This window comes from Phasianus colchicus, chromosome 25 (genome assembly GCF_987193195.1).
Source record: "Phasianus colchicus chromosome 25, bPhaCol1.hap1.1, whole genome shotgun sequence".
In the NCBI taxonomy this organism is placed as follows: domain Eukaryota; kingdom Metazoa; phylum Chordata; class Aves; order Galliformes; family Phasianidae; genus Phasianus; species Phasianus colchicus.
This window is the reverse complement of record NC_143460.1, coordinates 5,016,027-5,036,598: the sequence shown is the minus strand read 5'-3', so window position 1 is coordinate 5,036,598 and position 20,572 is coordinate 5,016,027. Positions and strand designations below refer to the sequence as shown.

The 20,572-nt window shown below is 66.2% G+C and overlaps 1 protein-coding gene across 2 annotated transcripts; it reads left to right on the top strand.

The window, feature by feature from the left end:
• On the top strand, positions 1-20,558 carry CELSR2 (cadherin EGF LAG seven-pass G-type receptor 2). Of its 2 annotated transcripts, none has more exons than XM_090124797.1 (35): positions 1-3,508; positions 5,147-5,791; positions 6,761-6,983; positions 7,417-7,532; positions 7,823-7,911; positions 8,430-8,587; positions 8,674-8,837; positions 9,095-9,220; positions 9,299-9,465; positions 10,002-10,187; positions 10,267-10,380; positions 10,810-10,981; positions 11,211-11,352; positions 11,547-11,667; positions 11,740-11,923; positions 12,000-12,101; positions 12,444-12,538; positions 12,626-12,835; positions 13,394-13,577; positions 13,843-13,986; positions 14,157-14,409; positions 14,655-14,822; positions 15,285-15,411; positions 15,933-16,133; positions 16,471-16,645; positions 16,731-16,843; positions 17,308-17,384; positions 17,485-17,611; positions 17,947-18,069; positions 18,155-18,276; positions 18,354-18,430; positions 18,519-18,668; positions 18,746-18,916; positions 18,995-19,223; positions 20,050-20,558. In XM_090124797.1, the coding sequence occupies exons 1-35, from the start codon at positions 16-18 to the stop codon at positions 20,069-20,071; spliced, it is 8,970 nt and encodes a 2,989-aa protein (XP_089980923.1). In that variant the 5' UTR covers positions 1-15; the 3' UTR covers positions 20,072-20,558. The 2 variants fall into 2 exon arrangements, with proteins under 2 accessions (XP_089980923.1, XP_089980922.1); XM_090124796.1 differs by having other exon boundaries at positions 19,846-20,558.
• Positions 20,559-20,572: the final 14 nt, after the last annotated feature.

Below are 20,572 nucleotides of genomic sequence, written 5' to 3'. Positions count from 1 at the left end.
CGGCCGCACCGCGCCATGGGCGCTCCGCCCGCCCGCGGGGCCGCGCCGCTGCTGCGGGCTCTGCTGGCACTGCTGGCGCTGCTGCTGCTGGCCGCGCCGGGACGGCCCCGCGGCACCGACACCGATACCGGCACCGGCACCTGCCCGCCCGCAGCTCTGCTCTCGCACCGCGGCGCCGGGGACGACGGTGGAGCGCGGCCGCCCCCGCTCTCCTCCAGCGTTTCCAGCGGCACCGGGGACAGCGGCGGCGGCGGCGGTGGGAGCGCGGGGGGACCCCGCGGCAACGGGAGCGGCGGGGAGAGCGGCGGCACCGGCACCTGCGGCGGTGCGCGAGGCCATGGAGGCACCGGGAGCACCGAGCGCGCCGCTCGTGACGCAGACGGCGGGGGTACGAACGGCACCGGGAGCACAATGAACGCCGGAGGCACCGGGGGGAGCGGCGGAACCCGAAGGCGTGGAGGCACCGGGAGCGGCAGGGAGAGCGGCGGGGCACGAGGCCACGGAGGAACCGCGAGCACCGCGGACACCGGCAGCGCAAGCGGCACCGGGGAGAGCGGCTGCACCGGCACTCGTGGCCGTGCTTACAGCCGTGCAGGCACCGAGAGCGCCGAGGGTATGGCGCGCGCTGCAGGCACCGTGGGCTCTCAGCTCCCCGCAGGCACCGGGAGCACCGGGAGAACCGCCCGCACCCCTCCGGGCGCGCTGCTCCTCCGCCGCCGCCGCAGCCCCAACGCCGCGCCGCAGTTCCAGCCCCCCAGCTACCAGGCGGCGGTGCCGGAGAACCGCCCGGCGGGGACGGCGGTGGCACAGGTTACGGCGACCGACCCCGACGCGGGCGAGGCGGGCCGGCTGCGCTACGCCATGGCCGCGCTCTTCGACAGCCGCTCCGACGCGCTCTTCGCCATCGACCCCGACACCGGCGCCGTCATCACGGCCGCTCCGCTGGACCGCGAGAGCAAAAGCAGCCACGTGTTCCGCGTGACCGCGGTGGACCACGGCACGCCGCGGCGCAGCGCCATGGCCACGCTGACGGTGACGGTGAGCGACGCCAACGACCACGACCCGGCCTTCGAGCAGCACGAGTACCGCGAGAGCGTGCGGGAGAACCTGGAGGTCGGCTACGAGGTGCTGACGGTGCGCGCCACCGACGGCGACGCCGGCCCCAACGCCAACGTGCTGTACCGGCTGCTGAACGCCGGCGGTGCCAACGAGGTGTTCGAGATCGATCCGCGCTCCGGCGTCATCCGCACCCGCGGCCCCGTGGACCGGGAGGCCGTGGAGGCGTTCGAGCTGCTGGTGGAAGCCGCGGATCAGGGCCAGGAGCCGGGACCCCGCAGCGCCACGGCCACGGTGCGCATCGCGGTGGAGGACGACAACGACAACGCGCCGCAGTTCAGCGAGAAGCGCTACGTGGTGCAGGTCCCCGAGGACGTGCTGCCCAACACGGCCGTGCTGAGGGTGACGGCCACCGACCGTGACAAGGGCAGCAATGCTGTGGTGCACTACAGCATCGTCAGTGGCAACACGCGCGGCCACTTCTACATCGACGCGCAGACGGGCGCTCTGGACGTTGTCACCCCGCTGGACTACGAGGCCAGCAAGGAATTCACGCTGCGCATCCGCGCGCAGGACGGCGGGCGGCCGCCGCTCTCCAACATCAGCGGTTTGGTGGCCGTGCAGGTGTTGGATGTCAACGACAACGCGCCCATCTTTGTCAGCACTCCCTTCCAGGCCACCGTGCTGGAGAACGTGCCCGTGGGCTACTCTGTCATCCACGTGCAAGCCATCGATGCCGACTCAGGGGACAACGCCCGCCTGGCTTACACCCTCCTGGAGACCGGCGCCGGCTTCCCTTTCGCCATCAACAACAGCACCGGGTGGATCGTGGTGGCCTCCGAGCTGGACCGGGAGGCGGTGGACTTCTACAGCTTCGGGGTGGAGGCGCAGGATCAGGGCAGCCCCCCCATGGCGTCCTCGGCCAGCGTCAGCGTCACCATCCTGGATGTCAACGACAACAGCCCCGAGTTCACGCAGCATGAGTACAGCGCCCGGCTCAACGAGGACGCGGCAGTGGGCACCAGCGTGCTGACCGTCTCCGCCGTCGACCGCGACGCCAACAGCGTCATCACCTACCAGATCTCCAGCGGCAACACCCGCAACCGCTTCTCCATCACCAGCCAGAGCGGCGGGGGGCTCCTCTCGCTCGCCCTGCCGCTGGACTACAAGCTGGAGCGGCACTACCTGCTCACCGTCGCCGCCTCTGATGGCACGCGCCAGGACACGGCACAGGTGGTGGTCAACGTCACCGACGCCAACACGCACCGCCCCGTTTTCCAGAGCTCCCACTACACCGTCAATGTCAACGAGGACCGGCCGGTGGGCACCACGGTGGTGGTCATCAGTGCCACGGATGAGGACACGGGGGAGAACGCCCGCATCACCTACCTGATGGAGGACAGCATCCCGCAGTTCCGCATCGCGCCCGACACGGGGGCCGTCACCACGCAGATGGAGCTGGACTACGAGGACCAGGTGTCCTACACATTGGCCATCACAGCCCGTGACAACGGCATCCCGCAGAAGTCCGACACCACCTACCTGGAGATCCTGGTGAGCGACGTCAACGACAACGCACCCCAGTTCCTCCGCGACTCCTACCAGGGCTCCGTCTACGAGGACGTCCCCGCCTTCACCAGTGTCCTCCAGGTCTCGGCCACCGACCGTGACTCGGGGCTCAACGGAAGGGTCTTCTACACCTTCCAGGGCGGTGACGATGGTGACGGTGACTTCATCATTGAGTCCACCTCAGGCATCGTGCGCACTTTGCGCCGCCTGGACCGGGAGAATGTGCCACTCTATGCCCTGCAGGCATATGCTGTTGACAAGGGCGTGCCAGCCAGACGGACGCCAGTGGAGATCCAGGTGACGGTGCTGGATGTCAACGACAACCCTCCAGTCTTTGAGCGTGATGAGTTTGACATCTTCGTGGAGGAGAACAGCCCCATCGGGCTGGTGGTGGCCCGCATCACCGCCACCGACCCTGACGAGGGCCCCAACGCGCAGATCATGTACCAGATTGTGGAGGGCAACATCCCCGAGGTCTTCCAGCTGGACATCTTCTCTGGGGAGCTCACTGCCTTGGCCGACCTGGACTACGAGGCCAAAGCAGAGTACATCATGGTGGTGCAGGCCACCTCGGCCCCACTGGTGAGCCGTGCCACCGTCCACGTGCGCCTGCGCGACGCCAACGACAACAGCCCCCAGCTGAGGAACTTTGAGATCGTCTTCAACAATTACATCACCAACCGTTCAGGCAGTTTCCCCGGCGGGGTCATCGGACGCATCCCAGCCCGCGACCCCGACGTCTCTGACAGCCTCACCTACTCCTTTGAGCAAGGCAATGAGCTCAACTTGGTGCTGCTGGACCCGCACACCGGGGATCTGCGCCTCAGCCCGGCGCTGGACAACAACCGTCCGCTGGAGGCCATCATGAGGGTCTCAGTGTCAGGTAAGGACCCCCCGATGGGGCTGTTTTGGGGTGTTCCCTCCAGATCTGAGGATGGCGTTTTGTCCATCCCATCCCACCACAGGTCCAAGGGCCTCAGCACCCCCTGTGTCCTCCCCACTTGGGGGTCCTGGAGGGGTCCAATATCTCCATTCATAGATTTTTGTAGTGGGGGTCCAGGGCATTGCTGCTTGGGTTTGGGGCTCCCATGTGTCTGTATGGGGGCTGCACATGGGTGGGGGTCCCAGCTCTCTGTGTGTGTCTTCTTTGGGGTTCAGACTTTAGCTGGGATTGGTGGGTGCTGCTCAGAGGTTGAGGGAAACGATTCTAAAGGTGTGGAGGGAGTGGCTCCTGGGCCGCCCCGGGGGCAGGGAGGGAAACTGAGTCACTGCACCTCATAGGGCTGGGACCCTCCCACCTGGCTGGCACCATGCGGGGGCACTGCAGTGCATCCCCCCCTCGAGCTCTGTCTGGCATGGGGGTGATGGTGGGGGCAGGGACCCTGCTGAGTCCAAGGTGTGTTGGGGGTCCAGGCTGCCCCACTGTTTTGTAATGGGAGAAACTGAGGGGTTGGCTGGGGGCCCTCAGTGCTCAGCCACAGGTCTTTGGGAGCAGAGAACAGGGGTGGGGGTGTTTGGTTCCCCCTTCCCAAATCCTGCCTCCCTTCCCCTCCCTTCCCTGCAGCTTCCCCATTAGCATCACTTTGAAGGCATGTGGGAGAACTTTCTCACCCCGTTTATAGAGAGGAGAGCTTGAGTGCAGAATCCCCCCTTCCAAATCCTCCCCCCAACTCCCCATAGCACGCTGCCTGCTGCTGTGATTTCCCCCATCCCTGTGTACCTGCCCCCCCCATGCTGCCATTCCTGCTGCAGCCACACAAAGGGGGTGTGCTGGAAGCCCCCCCCAGGTCCCCCTGCACAGGAGACAAGGAACAAAGGCTCCGGGCATAACTGGGCCCCCGCTGCCACCACCATGGCAACGCCCCCCCCAGCCCCTGGCCACCACCACCAGCCGTCACCCGTCACCATCCCCTGAGCTGCTTCCCCCTGTCTGTGGTCCCTGGGTTTCCCCGTGCTCTCTCCGTCCATCTGTCCTCCAACGACTGTCTTCCCATCCTCCATCTGTCTGTCTGTCCCTCTGCCACTCGGCAAGGAGGAGGAATTGCAGGCACTGACCCCATAGCGGGACCAGCTGGGTTGGCATTGCGTGGCCATCAGGAGCCACCATGGTGACTGCGAGTTGGGTGGTCAGCCCACAGCCCTCTGTTAGTGCCACCATGGTGACCATGGTGACTGTGACAAACTGGGTGTTCACTCCATGACCACGGCCATCAGAAGTCACCTTGGTGACCATGACAAGCTGGGTGCTCACCCCATGGCCATCATCATCAGGTGCCACTGTGGTTACCGTGGCAAGTTGGATTCTCACCCGATGGCCATGATCATCAAGTGCCACCACGGTGACCACAAGTTGGGCGCTCACTCCATGACCGCAGCCATCAAAAGTCACCGTGGTGACCACGACAAGCCGGGTGCTCACCCCACGGCCATCATCATCGAGTGCCACCACGGTGACCAACGAGTTGGGCGCTCACCCCGTCGAGTGCCACCGTGTTGACCGCAACCATCATCCTGCCCACAGACGGAGTCCACAGTGCCACGGCGCAGTGCACGCTGCGGGTGACGGTGATCACGGATGAGATGCTGAGCAACAGCATCACGCTGCGCCTGGCCGACATGTCCCAGGAGCGCTTCCTCTCTCCGCTGCTCAGCCTCTTCCTGGAGGGGGTGGCGGCAGTGCTGGCCGCCCCCCGGCACCGCGTCGTCCTCTTCAACATCCAGACAGACACGGACGTGGCGGCCGCGCGCATCCTCAACGTCAGCCTGTCGGTGCGGCTGCCGGCCTCGGCGCGCGGTGCCCGGTTCTTCTCCTCGGAGGAGCTGCAGGAGCGGCTGTACCTGAACCGCTCGCTGCTGGCCGCCATCTCCGCGCAGCGCGTGCTGCCCTTCGACGACAACATCTGCCTGCGTGAGCCCTGCGAGAACTACATGCGCTGCGTCTCCGTCCTCAAGTTCGACAGCTCCGCACCCTTCCTGGCCTCCGACACCGTCCTGTTCCGGCCCATCCATCCCGTCACCGGCCTGCGCTGCCGCTGCCCGCCCGGCTTCACCGGTGACTACTGCGAGACGGAGGTGGACCTCTGCTTCTCCAGCCCCTGCGGCAGCAATGGGCGCTGCCGGAGCCACGAGGGCGGCTACACCTGCGAGTGCCACGAGGATTTCACTGGTGAGAGCCCTCTGGCATCCCGTCATCCATCCATCCCCCTTCATCCATCCCCTCAACATCCTTTCCCGTCATCCATCCATCCCCCCAGCATCCATCTGTCTTCTCAACATCCATGCCCATCATCCATCCCCCCATCATTCTTCCATCACCCATCATCTACCCAACATCCATCCATCCGTCCCCCATCATCCATCCATCCGTCCGTCCCCCCATCATCCATCCATCTGTCCCCCCATCATCCATCCATCCATCCATCCCCTATCATCCATCCCCTCAACATCCATGCCCATCATCCATCCCCCCATCACTCTTCCATCCCCCATCATCTACCCAACATCCATCCATCCCCCCAAGTCCCCCATCATCCATCCATCCGTCCCCCCATCATTCACCCACCCCCCCCAGATCTTCCCATCCACCCAACACGCATCTCTCATCCCTCAGGTCCATCCCCCAGACATCCGTTCCCAACATCCCTCCTCCATCATGGTCCCTTCCTTGTCTCCACCACCCCCTCTGTCCCCTCCATTCCACTGCAGTCCTCACAGAACATTAATGAGGAGGGGGACCTCAGGGGTTGGGGACATGCATGAGGGTCACCCTTGGGACACCAGGGGGACACACAAGGGATACTTCTGGGACACACAGAGGACATGCAGAGGATACTCTGCCACCACTGCACATTCATCTGCTCCCCTCCCTCTGTAGCTTTGGGGGGAGGGCACTGTGGTCACTGTGGGAGTGGTGGCACCGGGGACACCCCCAGGGACCCCAGGGTGGGGGGGACCACCAGCTGTCTAGGGAGTGGGGGGGGGGGTTGTCTCAGTTGCCATGGTGACAGGAGGTGGTTGATGGAGCTGGGGATAAGTGGGGTTTGGAGATGCTCTGTGGGGGGAGGGGGGACCCTGGGTCTGGGGATGGGGGGACACCCCAGCACTGGGGGTCAGCAGCAGGGTGCCCTCCCTGCAGGGGAGCACTGCGAGCTCAGCACCCGCCGTGGTCGCTGTGCACCGGGGGTCTGCCGCAACGGGGGCACCTGCGTCAACCTGCTGGTGGGGGGGTTCCGCTGCGAGTGCCCCCCCGGGCACTACGAGAAGCCTTTCTGCGCCATGAGCACCCGCAGCTTCCCCCCGCGATCCTTCATCACCTTCCGGGGCCTCCGGCAGCGCTTCCACTTCACCCTTACCCTGACGTGAGCACCTGGGGGGGGGAATGGGATGAGGGTGTGGGCTGGGGGCAGTGGGGAGGTGGCGGCCCCGTGGGGTTCAGAAGAGTAGGGGGTGCCCTATGACAGGGGGTGGTGGTGAATGGGGTTGTGGGTCACCAGGGATAATGGGGACAGGGCTGGGGAGTGCCCTACGGATGTGGGTAGGAACAGTGGGGATGGAGGTTGTGGGGGGAATGGGGTGTTGAGGTTGGGTGGTGGGGGCCCTGTGGGCACAGGGTTGGGGCAGTGAGGTGTGGGTTGGTGGGAGCCCCATCGGCACGGCCTGGGGCCACGGTGCAGGGGCAGTGGGGCAGCTGGAAGGCACCAAGGGGGGCAGTGGGGCAGTAGGGCAGGGGTTGGGGGTGGCAGCGCGTCCCGGTGGGCACAGCACAGAGGTGGGGGCACAATGTGTCCCCAGGTTCGCCACCAAGGAGCGGGATGCGCTGCTGCTCTACAACGGGCGCTTCAATGAGAAGCACGACTTCGTGGCACTGGAGATCGTCCAGGAGCAGATCCAGCTCACCTTCTCAGCAGGTACAGCCGCACCCCGGCATGGCATCCGCGGCATTTCCCCCGGGCACCACAGCCTGGCACTGCATCCCCATCCCTGGCACTGCATCCCTTGCTTCCCATGCTTCACATCCCTGGCGTCAGCTGGCACCGCATCCCCATCCCTTGCGTTGTGCTCCTGGCACTGAGTTGCCTCCATCTCATCCCAAGCACTGCATCCACATCCCACGCATCCCATCCCCTGGCACTGTCCCCCCCCCCGTGTCACCCCTCCCTGTGCCCCTCCACCCTGATGCACTATGTGCTGCCCACAGGTGAGACCACCACCACGGTGTCCCCGTTTGTTCCGGGCGGTGTCAGTGATGGGCAGTGGCACCGGGTGCAGCTGCACTACTACAACAAGGTGGGGCCGTGGGGGGGCAGTGGGATGCTGCAGCCCTGGGTGGGGGGCAGAGGGATGGAGACGTGGGGCTGGTGGGGGGTTTGGGGTGAGAGGGAAGGGATGGAGGGGAGCAGAAAGGGGAAGGGGCAGAGGGATGATTTGGGGGGATGAGGAGGAGGATGGGGGAGGGGATGGAGGAAGAGGATGGAGGAGGGTTGAAGGGATTGGGTGTGAGGATGGAGGGAACGTGGAGCTGGGGGTGGAGTAAGGTGATGGAGTGGGGCAGTGGTGGGGGTTTGGGAGGATGAGAAAAGATGTAGTGGAGGTTTGGGGACAGCAGAAGAGGACAGAGAGGAACGGGAATATGGGGATGGGGACGAGGAAGAGAACGGAGGGGTTTGGGGATGTGGATTTGAGGATGAGGAAGAAGACGGAGGGAAGAGGAAGGGCTGCGGCTCTGCTGGGAGGAAGACGATGGGGGCACAAAGGCTGCTGGGGAGGAGGCAGCGCCATCAGCAGGGCTCACCGGGCGCCTGCAGCCCGTGCTGGGCAAGTCAGGGCTGCCGCAGGGCCCCTCGGAGCAGAAGGTGGCGGTGGTGGCGGTGGACGACTGCGACGTGGGCATGGCCCTGAAGTTCGGCCCCGTGTTGGGCAACTATTCGTGTGCGGCACAGGGCACCCAGTCCGGCTCCAAGAAGTGAGGATGGGGACGGGGCTGGGGGGGGACAAACGGGGGCCCTCGGTCGTGTCCCCCCCCCCGCCCAGGTGACATCGGTGCCGCAGGTCGCTGGATCTGACGGGGCCGCTGCTGCTGGGCGGTGTGCCCACCCTGCCCGAGAGCTTCCCCATCCGCAGCCGTCACTTCGTGGGCTGCATGCGGCACCTGCGCGTGGACGAGCGGCCCGTGGACATGGCTGCCTTCATCGCCAACAACGGCACCGTGCCAGGTGCTGGGGGTGCGGGGGGTCCCAGGGGCTCCAAAGGGCGCTGGGTGTGGGGATGGGGGTCTCTGCGTTCACTTGGGCAATGTTTGAGCAGGGGGTTCCTAAGCCTGCTTGGTATAGGAACGTGGCACCGGGTGTCTCTGTGCCCTTTGGCTGTATGGACGTGGCACCGGGGGTCCCTGTGCCCCTGCCCAGTGGGCACAGTGCCATTCCTCAGCCGCCGGGGGGTCACCAACCCTGTGCCCCCTCCACCCCCGCAGGCTGCCCTGCCAAGAAGACAGTGTGTGACACTGGCACGTGCCACAACGGGGGCACCTGCGTGCACGAATGGGACGGCTTCAGCTGCCGCTGCCCGCTGGGCTTCGGGGGCAAGACGTGCCAGGAAGGTATGGAGCAGGGCATGGGTGGGATGGGATGGGTTTTGGGGTGGTAGATGGGCACCCACCTCGCTCCGTGCCCCGCAGAGATGGCGAATCCACAGCGGTTCCTGGGCAGCAGCCTGGTGGCGTGGAGCGGGCTGGCGCTGCCGCTGACGCTGCCCTGGCACCTGGGGCTGATGTTCCGCACGCGCCAACCCCGAGGGCTGCTGCTGAGTGCTTCCACCGGGCCCGTGGCCACGCTCACACTGCAGGTGGGGCAGGGGCTGCAGGGGGCTGGGTGTGGGGTTATTGCCCTATGGGACGCTGCCCGGGGGGCTGCCGACATGGGGGTCCATTGGTATGGGGGGCGATGCTCTCAGGATGCTGTGGGAGGTTATAGGTGTGGGGTATTGCCCTATGGGATGCTTCCGTGAATGGGATGATGCCCTACGGGGGAGCTGTGGGTAGGGGGTTTATGGGTGGGGGGGTGTTGCCATGCAGGAATTGCTCTGGGGGCCGTTGTCCCAGGGTGTTGCCAGGGGGGGCTGTTATCCAGGAGGAGTTATTTTATTGTCTTGGTTGGATGTGGGGACTGCTGCTCTGGGGGGAGCACTGGGGGGTGCTGCCCTTGGGAGGGTATTGCCCCGGGGGTGGGTATTGTGGTGGGGGCACAGCAGTGGGTGATGTTGTCGTGGGGGCTATGGGATATTGCCCCGGGGGGTGCTGCCGTGGGGGGTGGTCGCCCTTGGGGAGGCATCACCCTTTTGGGGGTGCTTTGCCACGGGCACTCTGACACCTCTGCCCACAGCTGAGCGAGGGACAGGTGGAGGCAGGCGTGTGGCAGGGGGGGTCCCGCCTGGCCCTGCTGCGTCTGCCCCACGCGCGGGTCAACGACGGCGCCTGGCATCACCTCCAGCTGGAGCTGCGGGGGGACCCCGGCCGTGCCCCCCCCACCACCCTGCTGCTCCTCGCCCTCGACTACGGCCGCCACCAGGTGTGGGGGGACACAGGGCAGACCGTGGGGTGGGGACCCCCCCAGGTACCCGTGGAGCTCAGTGCCCCTCTGCCCACAGGCAACGGCCGACGTGGCCGGGGGGCTGCAGGGGCTGCGGCTGCGGGCGCTGAGCGTCGGGGGGCTGCAGGGGGACGGCGGGCAGGTGGAGCAGGGCTTCCGTGGCTGCGTGCAGGTATGGGGCTGGGATGGGCTGTGGGGTGTGGTGCATGGGGTGGGAACGTGGCATGGGGGTGTGGGGTGTGGAGGTGGGCAGAGGAGCACGGGATGCGTCACAGGGAATGGGGACGTGCACAAGATATGGGAGTGTGGGCACAGTACTGTGGGTATGGGCACAGGAACGTGGCACGGGGCGTGGGGACGCCCACAGGGGATGGGGACAGGGAGCAGGGAGTGGGGATGTGGGCACAGCGCAATGGGGGTGGGCACACGGGGTGGAGGCGTGAGCATGGAACGTGGCACAGGGTATGAGGATGTGCACAAGGTGGGGGGACACACACAAGGTATGGGGACAGGGATGTGGGCATGGGGACATGGGGGCACGTGGGCCCTGGGCACGGCCCTGGTGACATGGGGACATGCCTGGTGCTGGGCGGTGCTGCAGGGTGTGCACGTGGGGACGACGGGCAGCACGGTGACACTGGAGGTGGCGACTGCTGCACGGGTGAATGTGGAGGGGGGCTGTGCTCTGCCCGACCCCTGCAACTCGGGGCCGTGCCCACCCCACAGCTACTGCAGTGACGACTGGGACAGCTTCTCCTGCAGCTGCCACCCGGGTGAGTGCCAGCAGGACCGCTTTGTCCCCAGTGCTGTCACCTGCAGGCACTGTCCCCCCCATGTTGTCTTCCCCAGGGCTGTCACCTCTACCTTGGCACTGTCACCCCACAGCCCCCGACCTTACCCTTCTCCAAGGGACAGGTTGCCTTGGGGATGCCACAGCCTGAGGGGCCACCTCCTGGGGACGCTGCATTGAATGTGTCCCCCACCTCACCCCCGGTGTCACAGGTTACTTCGGTGACAGCTGCATCAGTGCCTGTGCCCTCGACCCCTGCGAGCACCGGGGCAGCTGTGTGCGCAGAGCAGGTGCCCCCCATGGCTACGCCTGCGAGTGTCCCCAGGGCTACTTTGGGCTGTACTGTGAGCACAGGTGAGGGGAGGGGACACGGTGAGGACAGGAGGGGTGCAGTGGCTGTGGAAGGGACGTGGTGGTCATGGAAAGGGGACGGTGGCCATGCGGGGGGCACAGTGGCGTGGTGAGGCTGTGCACTGCCACGTTGTACCATACCTTGCCATGCTGCTTTATGCCGTGCTGTGCCACGCTGTGCCATGCTGCCCACACAGGGTGGACCAGCCGTGCCCACGGGGCTGGTGGGGACACCCCACCTGCGGCCCCTGCAGCTGCGACGTCACCAAAGGCTTCGACCCCGACTGCAACAAGACGACAGGCGAGTGCCGCTGCAAGGTGAGTGCCCCCTACCGTCCCCACCGTGCCCCCACCCGGCGCAGCCCCACCGACCCCCTGTGCCCCCACCAGGAGAACCACTACCGCCCGGCGGGCAGTGACACCTGCCTGCTGTGCGACTGCTACCCCACCGGGTCCCTGTCACGCCTCTGCGATGCCACCAGTGGGCAGTGCCCCTGCAAGCCCGGCGTCATCGGGCGGCACTGCGACCGCTGCGATAATCCCTTCGCCGAGGTGACGGTCAGCGGCTGCGAAGGTGGGTGATGGCACCGCGGTGTCACCCGGTGCTGGTGTCCTCCGGTCCTGACACCTGCACCCTTTGCCTCCTGCAGTCAATTACGACAGCTGTCCCCGTGCCATCGAGGCCAGCATCTGGTGGCCGAGGACACGCTTTGGGCTGCCCGCCGCCGCCCCGTGCCCCAAGGGCTCCATTGGTAAGGGGGGACGTGGGGACGGGGCTGCACGATGCCACCCGATGCCCAAGTGATGCCCATTGGTGATGGATGATGGGGACAGAGCTGCCTGGTGACACCCTGTGCTCCAAGTGCCCTGTGGGTGCAGGGGGGACCTGGGGACAAGAGCTGCCTGTCGCCACCCCACACCGCAGGGGCACAGGGGGGACGGGGGGTGGTGACGGGCAGCCCTGCCCCCGAGTGCTCCACGGGCACAGGAGGGACACAGAGCTCTGCACCGCTGTCCTGCTGCCACTCCGTGACACGAGAGCCCACAGCTGTAGGGACGTCCCTGCAATGTCCCCGCTGTCCCCATCCCCGCAGGCACCGCGGTGCGTCACTGCGACGAGCACAAGGGCTGGCTGCCCCCCAACCTCTTCAACTGCACCTCGTTGGCTTTCGCCGCCCTCAAAGGCTTCGTGAGTGTCCCCAACATGGGGGGAAGGGGGGTTGTAGGGTGCAGTGCCGTGGGGGACGCGGATGTGCTGAGGTTTTCCTCCCCGCAGGCGGAGCGCTTGGTGCGCAACGAGTCGGTGCTGGACACGGCGCAGTCGCAGCGGGTGGCGCTGCAGCTGCACAACGCCACGCGGCACACGGCCGCCTATTTCGGCAGCGATGTGCGCCTGGCTTATCGGCTGGCAGCGCGGCTGCTGCAGCACGAGAGCGCCCAGCGGGGCTTCCGTTTGGCGGCCACGCAGGACGTTCACTTCACCGAGGTGTGGGGCCAACGGGGGGAGCCGCCGTGGGGCGCTGGGTGCGGGGCGGTGGGAGCGGGTGATGGGCGCGGTGATGGAGAGGGGTGCGCCGTGCCCGGGTGTCGCCTCTGCCGCGGGGTGGTGGAGGGGCACGGATGATGGGCACACGCGCGGTGACCCCCAGGGTGGCCATTGGAGATGGGTGCCCAGCAGGGTCGGGGTGCCTGGGACCAATCGAGTGCCCCTCTGTGTCCCGTTCTCTGGGGGATGGAGGCCAGGCGCCGGGGTGGTGGGCGCCAGTGGTTGTGGGGTGTCTGCAATCCATGGGATCTCCTCTGTGCCCCACTCCCCAGGGCACCAGGAGCGGGGCTGGAGCCCAGGTGCCACAGTGATGGGTGCGCATCAGGTGCCGGTTGGGGATGGGGGCCCCCACAGGGTCGGTGTGCCTGGGGCTGTTGGGAGTGCTGGGTGCCCCTCTGCATCCCACTGCCCGGGGAGCAGCGCAGGGTGGGCCCGTAGCCTTTAGGGTCAGCCCTGATGTTCTGGTGAGGGGCGCTGAGCAGCCCTGCCCATCTCCAGAACCTGCTGCGGGTGGGCAGCGCGCTGCTGGATGCCAGCAACAAGCGGCACTGGGAGCTGATCCAGCAGACAGAGGGTGGCACGGCGTGGCTGCTGAAGCACTTTGAGGACTACGCCAGCGCCCTGGCACAGAACATGCGCCAGACCTACCTCAGCCCCTTCACCATTGTCACCCCCAACATCGGTGAGCTCTGTGGGGGGTCAGGGGCGTTCGTGTCCTTGGGTTGTGCCTGGGGACGTGGCCGTGTGCCCACCTGTGTGCCCAGGGCACTTGTGGGACATTTGGGTGCCGGGGGATGTGGGTGTGTGCACACCTGGGGACCTGAGCATCGTGTGTGCTCAGAACTGCGGGTGCTGCCTGTGTCCAAAGATGTGTGTGTGCATTCACGTGTGTTCCGAGGCCGTGCACACGTGTGTGTGCCGTTGGTGACGCCCTGGTGCCACTGCAGTGGTGTCAGTGGTGCGGTTGGACAAGGGCAGTTTCGCGGGCGCACGGCTGCCACGCTATGAGGCTCTGCGAGGGGAGAAGCCCCCCGACCTGGAGACCACCGTCATTCTGCCTGAGAGCGTCTTCCGGCCCCCCGAGGGCAGGCGTGAGTGCTGGGGGGTGTTGGGAGGCACCCCACAGCTGTGGGGTGGGCAGGGCTGTAGGGGATCCTGTTGGGGTTGTAGGGCTGGGGGCCTCAGCGTGGCTGTGGGGCTGGGAGGAGGGCTGTGGGGTACCTGCGTGTACCCAGGAGAGCAGCAGCACCTCCCACCCCAGGCCCCGCTGCTGGGCACGGAAAGGCATCGCCAAGCACAGGTGGGCAGCAGCAGCAGCAGGAGGTGGAGGAGGAAGAGGAGGAGGAGGACGAAGAGGCTGCAGGGGACGAGGAGGAGGACGAGGTGACCCTGGTGACTCGGCACAAGCGGCACCCGGAGCCCAGCGAGGGCCAGGCCATCGCCAGCGTCATCATCTACCGCACGCTGGCAGGGCTGCTGCCCGAGCAGTACGACACTGACAAGCGCAGCCTCAGGTGCCAGGGGGGGCTGTGGGGCACAGGGGGCATTCATAGGGCTGGGGGGGTCGGCAAGCATCGGGTGCCCATAAGATGTTGCCAGGGGGATGGTGGGATGTGGGGGCCCACGAGGTGTCCAAGTGACCCCGTGGGTGCTGGGATGTGGGGGATGGGGGTGCTGATGGGAGATGGATACGGGCATCGGGGGTGGCTGCCTGCAGAGGGTGCGGCCCCCATGGGGACCCTGAGCTGCTGCCCCCCAGGGTGCCCAAACGCCCCATCATCAACACGCCGGTGGTGAGCATCAGTGTGCACGCTGCCGCAGGGCAGGCGCCGCGGGCGCTGGAGAAACCCATCACACTGCAGTTCCGGCTGCTGGAAACACAGGAACGCTCCAAACCCATCTGTGTCTTCTGGAATCACTCGCTGCTGTGAGCCGGGATGGGGACGGGGATGGGGGAGCATTTCTGGGGGGTGGCACGGGGGTGTGGGTGTGGATGGGGGGCAGTGTGAGATGGGGACAGCGTTGTTTGTGGTGACGTGGGAGTTGGGGGCAGCCCAGTTCCATGGCGGGGTGTCCCTGGTTGGGGTGTCCCATTGCGGGGTGTTCCTGTTTGGGGTGTCCCATTGCAGGGAGTCCCATTGCGGGGTCTCCCATAGCGGGGTCTCCCATTGCCGGATGTCCCATAGCAGGGTGTCCCATTGTGGGGTATCCTATTGTGGGATGTCCTATTGTGGGGTGTCCCATAGCAGGATATCCCATTATGGGGTGTCCCATTGCCGGATGTCCCATAACAGGGTGTCCCATTGCGGGGTGTCCCATAGCAGGGTGTCCCATAGCAGGATGTCCCATAGCAGGGTGTCCCATTGCGGGGTGTCCCTGTTGGTTGCAGGGCAGGCGGTGCGGGCGGCTGGTCGGCGCGGGGCTGTGAAGTTGTGTTCCGGAACCAGAGCCACGTCAGCTGCCAGTGCAACCACATGACGAGCTTCGCCGTGCTCATGGACATCTCCCGGCGCGAGGTGGGGACGGGGGGTGGGGGCAGGGTGGGGGCTGGGATGGCAGGCGGTAGGTGGGTGCGGGTTGCTGGAGGCGGGGCTTATGGAAAATGGGAGGGGCGGGCGAGTGGGCGGGGCTTGTGGAAAGGGAGGGGTTTTGTGAATGGGGCCGAAAGGGGAGGAGCCAAAGCGTGGGCGGGGCTTCCAGGTGGGAGGGGCGGTCATAGGGCGGGGCCAGAAGTGGGCGAGGCTTACCATAGGGGCGAGGCTGAGCAGGGAGCGAGGCTCCCCATAGGCTGTCATGCTGTGGGCGGGGCATCCGGGTGGGGGCGGAGCCAACAAATGTATGGAGCTCCACGCGGGGGCGGTGGTGTGGGCGTGGCTTCTGCGGGGGCGTGGCCAAGCAGGAGCGGCGTTCCCCATTGGGTGTGGCGCTGTGGGCGTGGCCTCGGGGCAATGACTACGAGTGTGCACCGGGGAGGGGGCGTGGCCAAGCGTGGGCGTGGCCCCGGAGGGGGCGTGGCTTAGCGATTCGGTACCGGCAGAACGGGGAAATCCTCCCGCTGGCGGCGCTGACCTACGGCTCGCTGGGCGTGGCGCTGGCGGGGCTGCTGCTGGCCGTGCTGGTGCTGAGCGCCCTGCGGGGGCTGCGCTCCAACCGTCACAGCATCCGGCGGCACGGCGCCTGCGCGCTGCTGCTGGCACAGCTCGTCTTCCTGCTGGGCATCAACCAAGCTGAGCTGCCGGTAGGGCGGGGCCGGGAAGGGGGGGTGGGGGCGAACCGGGATGGAGCTGATGGGGAAATGGGAGAGGGGTGGGGATAAATGGGGGGGGTCGTGGGAGGTGGGGGGCGCTGAGCTGTGGAGGTGTTAAGCAGGGTGTGGATGTAGGAGGGGTAGGGGTGTGAATAGGGGCGGGGCTAAATGTGGGTGTGGGCTGAGGTGGGCGGGACTTTTCAGGGGGCGTGGTTTCTGGTGGGTGTGGCTGGGGGCGGACCATTTGGTGGGCGGGGCTACGAGGGGGGAGTGGCTCCGTGGGTGTGGTCTTGGGTGGGCGGTTCCTGTCTGACCCCCTGCCCCACAGCTGGCATGCACGGTGGTGGCCATCCTGCTGCAGTTCCTGCACCTGAGTGCCGTGGGCTGGGCGCTGCTGGAGGCTCTGCACCTCTACCGGCGCCGCACCGAACCCCGGCACGTCGACCGCGGCCCCATGCGTTTCTACCACGTGCTGGGCTGGGGGCTGCCTGCCTTCATCACCGGTAGGACACGCCCCTTCCCACTTAGCCCCGCCCCCTGTACCCCCCCTCAGCCAATGAGGCCCCATCCCAACACGTGGCTGTGTAGGGCTGGCTGTGGGGCTGGACCCTGAGGGCTATGGGAACCCCGACTTCTGCTGGCTCTCCATCCATGACAGCTTGGTGTGGAGCCTGGCGGGGCCCAGCGCCTGCGCCGTGGCGGTGCGGAGGATGGGGATACGTGGGGCGTATGGGGCAGAGGGGGCACGTGGGGTGCGGGGGATATATGGGGTGTGTAGGGTATGTGGGGGCGTAGGGAAGGAATGGAGTATAGGATACGTATGTGGGGTATAGGGAGGGGACATATGGGGGTGTGGGGTACATGGGGAGTGGGGGGATTATGGGACGTTGGGTATATGAGGTGTATAGGGAGCATATGGGGTTTATAAAACATACAGGGCATAGAAGACATTTGGCTGTGGGGGACGTGGTGTATGGGATGTGTGGAATGTGGGGGATAAATAGGCCGTAGACAGCATGTGGATTGTATGGGATATATGTGATATAAGGGCATATGGGGGATATATTGGATCTATGGGATGTATGATGCACAAGGAAGTTAAGGGGCATGAGGGACATATGGGGTATGGGCCCCATGCAGCCCTCCCTCACTCCCTGCTCCGTAGGTCGGTGTCTTCTTCCTCGTGCTGGCAGCCAGGGCGTCCTGTGCCACCCCCCAGGGCTTCGAGAAGAAGGGCACGAGGTGAGTGAGCCGGCACACGAAGGACAGGGAGCACAGCTGCCCATGTGCAGCACTGCTCCCACCACGCCCTGGGGTGCTGACACTGTCATCTTCCCCCCAGCTCTGGGCTGCAGACAGCACTGGTGGTGCTGGTGTTGCCCAGCCTGGCCTGGCTGCTCGCCCTGCTTGCCGTCAACAGTGATGCCATCCTCTTCCACTACCTCTTTGCCATCTCCAACTGCCTCCAGGTACCCCTCCACCCACATAGCCCCATATTTCCATTCCCCCAAAGCCCCACACTGCCTCATGGGGGCAACCATTGGGCACATAGGGACCCTCACCTGGTTTGGGGTGGCACCCAGTGGCCACCAGTTATCCCTCAGCCATCTGGACTATCAATGGGGGACACCCGCTTTGGGGTGTCAGCATGGGATTTTCCATAGACACAGAGTGACCCTCACCTGCTTTGAGGTGCCACTGAAGGGACACCCAGTGCCACCAATTGTCCCTCACCCGCCTGAGGTGCCGACAGGGGGCACCCGAACGGGGTCCCTCACCCATCCTCTCCCCCCTCCCACCCCAGGGCCCCCTCTTTTTCCTTGTGTGCGTGGTGCTGAGCCGGGAGGTGCGGCACTGCCTGCGCTCCGCCTGCGCCCGCGCACAGAGCCCCGACCCCGCGTTGGCCACCAAATCCACGCTGACCACCGTGAGTACACGACTATGGGGTGGGATGGGGGGCACCGCGGGGTCCCACCGCCGCCCCGTCCCCATCCCTGTCCCCGTCCCTGCAGGCGTACAGCTGTGACACCACGTACGTGGCCGGCCGGCTGTACCAGGCGCCCTGCGGGGACTCCACGGGATCGCTGCACAGCGCGGCCAAAAGCCAGCACAGCTACATCCCCTTCGTGCGCAGGTGCGGGGTGGGAGCGCAGCCGGGTTTTGGGGGGCGGGGAGGGGGGGAAGGCGGGATGTCACCGCTGTCATCCGCAGGGAGGACGCGGGGCTGAACGGCGGCCGCGTGCCGGCGGAGCAGGGGGGGCTCCTGGACACTGCGGACGCGCAGCACGGTGAGCGCAATGAGCGCGTCGGGATTCGCGGTGAGCGCAGCGCTGCGGCTCCCGTTGAGTTCTGCCTTCCCACCCTCCCGGCACGCAGAGCACGACACCGATTCCGACAGCGACCTTTCCCTGGAGGAGGATCCCAGCGGCTCCTACGGCTCCACGCATTCCTCGGACAGCGAGGACGAACCCGGCGGCACCGCCTGGGATGCGCTGCTACGCCCCGAGCAGCCGCCCACACCCACCGGTAAGCGGGGCTCTGAGGGGGGGGTTTCTGGGCGCCCCGTGGGTTCCCCCGGCTCAGTGCCTTCCCCCCCCCCGCAGGTGACAGCGCGGTGGCCCCGGAGCGGCCGTATTGGCCCGGGGAGTTTGTGACAACGGCCAGCGAGAGCGACGGGCACGGAGGCACGGAACCGCTGCGCGTGGAGCCGGTGCCGGGGGGTGAGGGGCCCCCAAGGCTGCCCCCGCTGCTGCCCCTCCCTCACCCCCACAAAGGTACGGGGCGCCCGTGGGTGCGGCGCTGGGGTTACCGCAGCGCTCCGCGTCCCTCCGGTGCCATTCGCGTCCCCGTAGGCATCTTGAAGAAGAGGGGTTTGCCGCCCATCAGCGAGCGCGGCACCGCCCCGCGTCCCCCCCCGCCCCCCGCCGGCACCGCCGCCTCCTCCGGGAGCGAGGGCAGCCAGCGGGGGGGTCCGGGGGGACCCCGGCCCCGGCAGAGCCTGCAGGAACAGCTGAGCGGCGCGGCGCCCATCGCCATGAGCATCAAAGCAGGCACTGTGGATGAGGACTCCTCCGGCTCCGAGTGAGTGCTGGGAGATGGGCAGGGGGCTGCAGGGGGGGTCCCCAGGGTGCAGGGGGGGCTCCTTAAGGGCTGGGGTGCCCAACGGATGCCCAGCGTGCACTGCAGTGAATAGTGGGTGCTGATGGAGTGCTGGGGTGCCCGTTGGGTCCCCATTGCGTGTAAGGGTTCCCACTGGGTCCCCCACACCAGCTGGGTGCCACATGGGTGCCCATCAGTGGAAGGGTGCCCACTAGGTTCCATTAGGTCCATGAATGCCATTGGGTGCTCATTGGGTGCCCACTGGGTGCTCACTGGGTTCTGTTTGGGTACTATTTGGGTTCCCATTCAGTTCCCACTGGATATTCAGTGGATACTCAGTGGATTTCTTTGAGCTCCCATTGGGTTCCTGATGGGTTCCTACTGGATGATCCTTGGGTACTCACTGGTTTCCCATTGCGTTCTCAATGGGATCCCACTGGGTTTCCATTAGGTGCTCATTGGGTTCCCATTGGGGGCCCTTTGGGTGTGTGGGGGCCCACTGGACACCCATGGGTGGGGGCTGGCTCTGTCCCCATGAGCTGCACCAGGGAGACTTCACACTAACCCTGCTCTTCTCTCCTCCCCCCCACCCCCCCCAACCCAGATTTCTGTTTTTTAATTTCCTCCATTAACATGCGGGGGGCTGGGGGTGCGTTCCCCTCCCCCCACCCTCTCCATCTCTGTCTGTCTGGGTGGGCACTGGGTGCTGTGACCGTGGTGGGCACCTGCACCCCCAGCCCCCCCGTGATCACGCATCTGTCTGTCTCGTTTTACCCCCCCCCTCCCTTTGTGCCCACCCCCCTGGCAGGAGCGACGAGACCTCCATCTAACAGGGACCACCACCGCCAGGGACAGCAGGGAGGGAGGGTGGGCAGAGGGTGGTACAGGGTGGGGGGCACACAGCCCCCATTGCACTTTGGACCCTGCAGCCAGCAGGGATTTGCCTGCCCCCCCTTCCTCCCCCCCCCCCCGAGGGTATGGGGGCAGCTGTGTGCCATGGGGTACCCCAGGAATCACCCACAGCACCGCTGCCCCATGGAGGGTTTTATTTAAAAAATACATGAAAAATACAAAAAAAAAAAAGAAAAAAAAAAAGATATAGGGCCCCCCCACAGCGTGCCAGCCCCCCCAGGAGGGGGACGGAGGGGGGGGGCAAACAGCTGCCACCCTTGCTCGGCTGTGCTGTGGCACTGGGGGGTGGGGGCAGTTGGAGGGTGTGGATGCCATGGTGTGTGTCCCCCCCCCCCGAGGCAAGGCTCAGGCGGTGCCATAATGCTGGGTGCAGGATGTTGGGGGGGTGAGGGACCCCTGGGTGAGCAGGGCGGGTGGGC